Raw genomic sequence first — 8,565 nt, 5'->3', positions numbered from 1 at the left:
CAGAAGAGCAGAGAATCACAGTTTCATGTTCCAATCCTATCTCACACACTGGTAGCAACATTTGTGAGTTGCGACTGCACTACAAGAGAATGAAGCTCAAGTATATTTGGGAATGCATATGCATGAGTATGGTAGCACTATGTGGGGACTATGTGGATAAGGAAGTAGAATTCCATTTCTTGAACTGTTGGAACATTCACTAATTCAGCACGATAATGCCCATCCCCATATTGCAAGACGTTCTATAAACCGATTTGCAGAGGATAATTCTAATATTTTGCCATCGTTACTCCACTCACCTGATCATTAGCTCATCGAGCATGGTTAGGAAATTTTAGGAAGGAGACTTGATGACGCTGGAAACTCTACAACACGAACTATAGTTTGCTTGGAACATTTAGAACGTTATAAAATGAAGTATACACCATTAACACTTAATTTTTGTATCTATAAATAAAATGAGGATAACTCGATATAACATAATTAATTATTAATTAACTCTAATAAGATTAAAATTTAGAATTGACGCCGCACACCAATTCAGTTTCAAAATAGTAGTTCTTGTTAAGGGATAATCTGAAACAACGTGGAAATAAATAAAGACTTGAAATAAATTGGGGAATTACTTACCCGAGTTGAAGTAAATTGTATATGTTACGTACTTATTCTACAAGTTACATTTTTTTTAGGTTGGTTTGAAAAGTTATGTAGCTGATATTCGAGAAATCTGAATACTTTCGGAATAAAATGGGTTTACATATTGCAGTAAACACCCAATTAAGAACTTCTTGCGTTTTCTTGGTACGTAGGGAAAGTTGGAAAACATTGCTTTACTTGTTTAAAATTTCCTCTCAAGTAATATAAAGATTCTAAATGATAAAAAATGAAATTTGGGATAATATACTTATATACGGTTAAATTTAGAGTCTTATTGAAACTGTGGAAAGATGATGAAATTAAATACTGGATAATTCAAATATGCGATAAAAATGAAGTGAAAATCGATTTCTACGTTTCTATTTTGGTGCTCGATCCCAAACACTAAGTTAATAGATAGTCATAGAGGTAAGGTGGGAATCTTGATAAAATTGTTTGATGAAAATGATCTAAAGATTGGTAAGTTCTAAACTGTGTGAAAAGGTTTGAAATTTTTTCCATATATAAATATTAAACGTCTGTGAGGCATGCGTTAAATGCATTATCTATCAGTTTGAGATATCTCAAACTGTCTGTGTAAAATGTTTTTCATCCTGTTATCATTCGCTACTGCACATTGTATAATTCATTTCCTCGTGTATCATTCTAGTGATAAAATAGAATAGTCTATTTTGGTAATCTATCTTCTCAATATTACATAAGATGTATAATTTGTATGTGTTCTGGACATATTTGGCAGTGGCATCTGGATTTCTTGTTAAGCACATCATTACCACACATCTTCGTCACTGATATCTTGTTTAAATTTATAAATCCAGTCCTTAGTGACAAAAAAAAAGGACTAAATGACGTTTTTCAAAAAAGTATTATAATTTACTGTAATCAATTTCACTTACTTATTTATTTATAATTGAAATACATTTACCATTTTTATCGGTGGATATCAGTATTGTCGAGTACAAAATGAAAAGGTAGTAGTAAAACTAATGGCCATCGAATTGTGTCGGTTCATTTTTCTCCATGAAACTGTAGCTGGAGACATTACCAAGGCTGTAAATCGCGAGCATAACGTGACAGGTGAAACAATGGCCATTGAACAGACCGAGGCCAACAATGGAGTTTTATAAATACAAGTCATTCTCGGGGGAATCTTGAGGCGTGGTGGTAAGTTATTGTAAAGGGAGTTGCCAATACAGCGGCCCTGGAAACTTAAACACGAACGAGCTCTTTTCAGCGGCACGAGCACACATTCATTGTTCTCAAACAACTCATTTAAGTCGTCTTCTTTACCACTTTGTAGGCTGTTTTAACTTTTCACGAATCTTAACGAAAACTACAGGTAGACTTTACACAGTTTAAAATATCTTTTGTCATTCGTTTACATTTTTAATAAAAATTTACCATAATTAACTTTAGGTACCTTAATAACATAATCCAAAATGAAATTTATTGAGGGGTATTTATAGGGGATGTAAATAAAAGAGATGGGGCCGATGAAGTCCGCAAAAGTCGTAAAAAGTTTGGTGGCGGCCGATTTAAATTAGAATCAACGCAACGTAGGGAAGTGAAACTCGCATAAAAATGCTAATGGGTGGCGTCGTCGGCATCGCGGCAGTTTCGCGTAAGCGACGCAAAAAATAATGAGATATAAGGGGAGTTTGAGGTTTCTTTTTAGTCGCGGAGGGGGCGACAAAACCAAACCGGGCACAAAAATTGTCGTGAGGCGCATCTGCGCGTTGGAAACAAAGGCTATTTCCCGAAAATGCAAATTTATGCACGCTTTTTTAAACCAAACAACTTCATTCCGAGCTCGCGGAATGTTCTCCCCAGAGGTAACTTTAAGAATAAATGTAACGGGCCCAAGGAGAACATTAGTCTTAGAATAGTCATCAAGGTTTTAGTTTGTACCATGTATCGTATTACTTTCTTTTAGTAAAATTTTTTCGTATTTGCATTACGATAAAATCATGCTTTGTAATTATAGTAAAACCACGATTTATATGTTTTTAAGTCATACTATTAATATTATCTATAATGATAATCTAACTTGGGATATTCCCCGAGTTGTCTATACGATGTATATATTAAGGACGGTAATTTTAATTGTTATTCAGCGTTAGATTGTTGTATATTTTTATTGAACTAAAAGCAAAATTAATATTATTCATTCAAACAGTTTAAAGTGTAACCCTTCCCCGTATTATTTAGTTTAGTTATATCGAGATTTTACTGTAATATTATTATTATTATTGATATTGGAAGCGCTTCGATAGCGAAGATCTTTAGCACTTACCGTATTTATAATTGATGGAACAAATCAATAGACATAAAAAATTCAACCAAATTAACAGGATTCGCGTATGCATCATCTAGACATGAGATATTATGTAATTGTCTCTCGTTGGCATATAATTCATAGTCTAGCAGGATATTCATTACCGTGGGATGAACTTCGCAGCCCAAACATACAGGTCTTGATTTTCGTTTTAACAAATATCCGGAAGTCAGCTGTGTATGTCTTATATGTAATCTCGCTAGTTTAACCTGTTCTGATCTATTGAAGATAATGGGCTGATTCCAAGGTTTTATTAAGGGTTTGATACGGCGTAGAAAACTTTCATTGTGTTGCCAGTCATTCTGCCACTTGTTATATACTAGAGATTTAAGTTGCCTTATGACATCCTTATGACGACATACACTGACGTCAATACTGTTACCGTCACCATGTGTCCTGCTGCTTTGTCTGCCCTTTCATTACCCTCAATGCCGATGTGACCTGGTATAAATACGATCTATACAGACTTAACGAGTCTGTAACTATGACAAAGTTATTTGCATTATGACTCATACGGATGAATAACAGAGCCTGGAAGATGGCATACAACTCCGCAAAGAAGATAGACGCAAAACTCTGTAAGCTCCATGAATAATCACTATCCCCAACCACAAACGCGCAACCAACCCCACTCTCCTTTTTGGAACCATCAATATAAATAAAAACAGCACCATCATAGGCATTAATTTTATTTCAATTTGAAAACGGGTTTATTTAATTGCCAAGGAGTAAATTCGATACTGCATAAAGAATGTAAGGGGGGCATCGTAAAGTCTAAAGTTTCTAGCAGTTCTCTGGCCCTTACTACTGCTGGTCTTGTGGCTGTTGATCTGTACACAGGTGGTTGTTGCGAAAACAATATACAGATTGGATGCTCAGATTGTATGCGTTTTTTTATAAAATAATTAAGAATTTGCCAATTTCGTCGATTGTGAAGAGGGGCAATACCAGATTCACAATACAAACTATGAACCGGACTAGTGGGAAAAGCTCCAAGTATGTACCGTATTGCAAGGTTGTGTATTACATTAAGCTTTTTGAGTACGGTTATTCTTGCAGGGGAATACACCATACTACCATAATCAATAATAGATAATATCACACTTTTATACAACATCTCCAGCATTGTAGTATCAGCCCCCACATTGTCCAGATAAAATGCGCAGTAGATTTAATGATTTCCGACAACGCCAAATGATGAATATGGCTCTGCCATCGTAACTTGGCATCGAATATAATCCCCAAGAATTGAGGAACAACACCAATATGGATACTTTGTAAATACAAAGAGGGTCTTTCTTGATGACGATATCGCCTAGAGAACAGAACACACTTTGTTTTTTGCACGGATACCTTATAACCAATCCAGAAAAGAAGTATCTACGACCGATACAAGTGAGCAACAAGTAAATGCGACTATTCGGAGTGTACGGTCCAGGTTTTAATTAAAGAAACAACTTTTTAAAAAGCTAATATTTCGGTGATTTATTGTAACCTTCCTCAGAGCATTTTTTATTGTTGTTTTTTGAAACTAACAATTGTAGAACAACCGAAAAACATCATCATAATTAACGGATCATAAAGGATCACGCGAACTATTAACACAACTGGATGAATCAACGTGCGTACAAGATGTCTGACAGGTAAAACCTCTTTTATATAAAAATAACAAGTGTTAACACTTGTGTTAACACTTGTGCTTGCGCTTGATCCTTTATGATCCGTTAATTATGATGATGTTTTTCGGTTGTTCTACAATTGTTAGTTTCAAAAAACAACAATAAAAAATGCTCTGAGGAAGGTTACAATAAATAACCGAAATATTAGCTTTTTAAAAAGTTGTTTCTTTAATTAAAACCTGGACCGTACACCCCGAATAGTCGCATTTACTTGTTGCTTATAACCAATCGACATGGTGTTTTCTAAAATAGTATTGATGGCAGGCTGAAATGAATTATTAAGTTCTTGTACTGTGGATCCTTTCAAATATATACAAAAGTTATCTACGTATAAAGATCTTCCTATTTCTGGGTTAAGATTGGATATTACACTATTCATAGCAATCAGAAAAAGGGCCACGCTCAAAGTAGAACTCTGAGGAACGCCATTTTCCAACAAATGCTCCGATCAAATCCATTATTCCATGGCGCCATGACATGACATATGCTTGTTCTAAGTCAAAAAGCACCGCTACCAAAACCTGTTTTTGTAGAAAGTTTTCCTGAATAGCATTCTCAAGCAAAACAATACTATAAATTGTGGAGCGACCTTGTCTGTATCCAAATTGGAAGTTAGAAAGTAGGTTTTCCTGTTTTACTATAGATTTTACTGTATATTAATAAGAAAAAAGTCTGTAAAGATAAATTTTTAGAAATAGAAAATTATATTTGAAGAGTTTTAAAGTGAAATTAATTAGATATGCAGGGTTTCCGCATAACTATAAGTTAATCAGACAAACGCTATCAAGCAAAGTTCTTGACAATGCCAGAAGTGCGCTATCGCCTTACATTGCCATCATCCGCAATTACTTTCTTTTTCAATAAACATGAAGTCGAGAGAAGTTGCAAAACTCGATTTGCTTGGTGAATGGCGCCCCTGCAAATAGAATGCGATCCTAACAAAGAAAGGAGAGTAATACTATAGTTTTCAATTTTAGCCCGCGGCTAGAGTTGCAGATTGTAAAGCGGTTCATATAACTATTCAAAACTAATCAAAATTTTCGATATAAACATAAGAGGCGGTTGGTTGATTGTGTAAATTTATTGTAAATTAACGAAGTTTAACGTCATTGCAAGCGTTTTAAATTAATCTGTGAATTTTGTCGAACATATTAAGTTTTCGACAGGAATTTCGAACATTTCAACATTAACGTATCGCGTAAATTACAATCGTAGGCCATGCGCGTATGGTAATTTAAAATATAATAAATAATTCGGTAAAATTAATAAATAAACGCGTTATTTATTTTTAAACTCGATATTAAACTGCAGTTGCGGGTAAAACATTAATTTCAGATTTAACGTTTGTTTATTATTTATTGAATAAACGCGTTATCGATTTTAGTTGTCAATGTATATATATTAAACTATTGTGATGTTTTATTTTATAAGTTAAAAAACCAATTAAATCGTTAGCACGAAAGTATCGATTTCACTTAACTTGTTATTAAATAAATTTGGATTTCTTTGTGAAATCTGAAACAACGTAACAAATATATAGGAATTCACTGAATTCTATCGATAGTATTCGTTGGCGTTTAGCCAATTTGCCGTGTTCACACGTTGTGAATAGTTTATTATCACGTAGGGAATAAAAAGCTCTATCGAACAGGGAATTGGTTTTAAACTACAACCGTTCGTATTTCGATTTAACTGTTTTTCTAAGTACATGACTGTTTTAAAATCGATTATGTTTAATCGGTTTAAAGGTGATAAAACATTTTATTTCAATTAATAATAACATTTCATTGTAACTACGTTAACAAAGATTTTCACAGCCTGAGCTTCCAGTTTCATACGGATTTTGTCCCACCCAGTTACCACTAACAAAAAATAATGGTGATTAAGATTTATGTTTAGTTATAATACAATAAACTTACGCAGGTCCATAATTACAAGCATAAAGCTTCTGGTAGGGATATTTGGCATTTGTTTCTTCGTCATAAAAATAGCAGTAACCACATCCCACAAGGTAAGTGTCAGCCCATACAACCTGTATTAATATTAAAAAATATTTATTTTATACTTATTTTACTTTAATATTATAATTACTTGAGTGTAATGTCCGGTTACGCCATTTTGAGTTGCTGCACCATACACGAAATTTTCGTGTTCCTTCCACCATGATTCTATACCTTTTGCCCAATTTGATCCTGCACCCGCTGCAGTAGACATGTGCATGTATAAATTTTGTCCAACAGCAGGGAAACGATCTTAAAATTCATAAAATTTTTAATAAATCATAAATAAAAATAGATAAATCTATCCCATAATAAGCAACTTCGGTAACTTTTTGCGAAATCGAGAAATCGGACACTTATTTTAGGATAGAGGGGGTAACTTCTTTACCATCATCGACAATAAGGTGTTCGAATTTTCCAGTTGCAGCTACTTTTTGTGCTTCAACCGCTAATTTTTCATCCCAAGCCTATAAAGAAAAACAACGTTATATCTTATAAAAACAAATCCAATAAAAATAAACAATGTAAAGAAAAAACAATATAAAGTGCCCAAAGCGTAGAAACAATGGAAAAGTTTACTTTAAACAAAAAATATTAAATATTAACCCAAAAATATAATAAACAATTCATAATCCATCATGGATTAGTTCCAACTTAAAGAATATGGAATCGATGTTTCATATTTTATACATTTATATATTTACAAAAATAAAACATACAAAAGCAACCAGAAATCAATATAGTCATATCAATAATATTAACGTATTTTATAATGAAAATAATTGTAATTAAAAGAGAGTGGAGGAAGGAAAAGGAAACAACACAAAGAAAAAATTAGTTAATTAAATGTGTATTCGATGTAGTTAGTTAAAGATAGTACTGGCATCAACTTCATTACCAGGTGAATATATCGATCAGCCTTAAGGCAAAACTGTAACTCTGAGAGTTTCCAGATCTGTTGACAACGAAAACTTCTACATACTTTGTCTTACTGCACCTCAAAGTTCGGAAATGCCGAAGGGCTACATGAATAATTCTGGATGGAAAATAAAGGATAGCTCTCAAAATGTTAATACGTTTTAAACACGATATTAATAAATAATGTAGGTACAGATTTTTTTATTTACCATGCGTTTTAAATTGATACCTCTAGGCTGACCTTCAAGTTCACCACGAGGAAATTTGAAGACGATAGTTGTTATGTTCATTAATAATAATGTCTTGTTCCGACGTTGCAACCCCACACTCTGCGAAAAAGTAGTATTTTTGAAATAATGATGATATTGTTTAATATAACGTACCGTAAAATATTGGTTCTGAGGTGGCTAACCCCAAAACAATACACGTAAGTAAAATAGAAATCATGATTTACGATTAACTGACTTCAATCCCAAACGTAGCCGCATTATATACCAGCTAAAGGTGTTAGTTTTACAATATAATAATCTCTAGTAAACACTTGACAATGAAAAAATATTTGGTAAATACTAGACCTAGATATCTAAAATAAATAAGCAAAGCAGAAAAAAACGTATTCTGTTGGGATAAGGGTGAAATTTTGATATTAATTTGTTAATATTTTGATTCATACTTGAAATATCGATAATCTTTTAGAAATATGTTATTAGCTTCAGAAAGTATTAATAAAAGTACTAAATGTTTGCATGTAATTTTATGTGTCCCTGTCTTTATGGTTACATGAAATAAATAAACAAAATTAAGCAATACACAGAATCTGTGTATTGCTTATCTGTGTCACAGATTAAGCACTTTACTTAAAAAGATTAAATTATGATGAAAGTATAATCCTTAATACAGATAAGCATCTAAAATTTTCCATTCAAAATGATTATCAAATTGAAACACATTCTGACAATTTCAATGGTCAGTAAAT

At 32.9% G+C, this 8,565-nt stretch overlaps 1 protein-coding gene across 1 annotated transcript; it reads right to left on the bottom strand.

The window, feature by feature from the left end:
• Nucleotides 1–6,072: 6,072 nt before the first annotated feature.
• On the bottom strand, nucleotides 6,073–8,075 carry LOC111425829 (salivary antigen-5-like). The gene is made up of 6 exons (XM_023060088.2): nucleotides 7,973–8,075; nucleotides 7,799–7,918; nucleotides 7,060–7,138; nucleotides 6,763–6,923; nucleotides 6,591–6,703; nucleotides 6,073–6,533 (listed from the first exon to the last, which is right to left on the bottom strand). The coding sequence occupies exons 2-6, from the start codon at nucleotides 7,877–7,879 to the stop codon at nucleotides 6,470–6,472; spliced, it is 498 nt and encodes a 165-aa protein (XP_022915856.1). The 5' UTR covers nucleotides 7,880–7,918; nucleotides 7,973–8,075; the 3' UTR covers nucleotides 6,073–6,469.
• Between the last annotated feature and the right edge of the window lie 490 nt (nucleotides 8,076–8,565).

This window comes from Onthophagus taurus, chromosome 2 (assembly GCF_036711975.1).
Source record: "Onthophagus taurus isolate NC chromosome 2, IU_Otau_3.0, whole genome shotgun sequence".
Classification (NCBI taxonomy): domain Eukaryota; kingdom Metazoa; phylum Arthropoda; class Insecta; order Coleoptera; family Scarabaeidae; genus Onthophagus; species Onthophagus taurus.
Note: the sequence above shows the minus strand (reverse complement) of the source record. Positions and strands in the feature narration are given on the sequence as shown.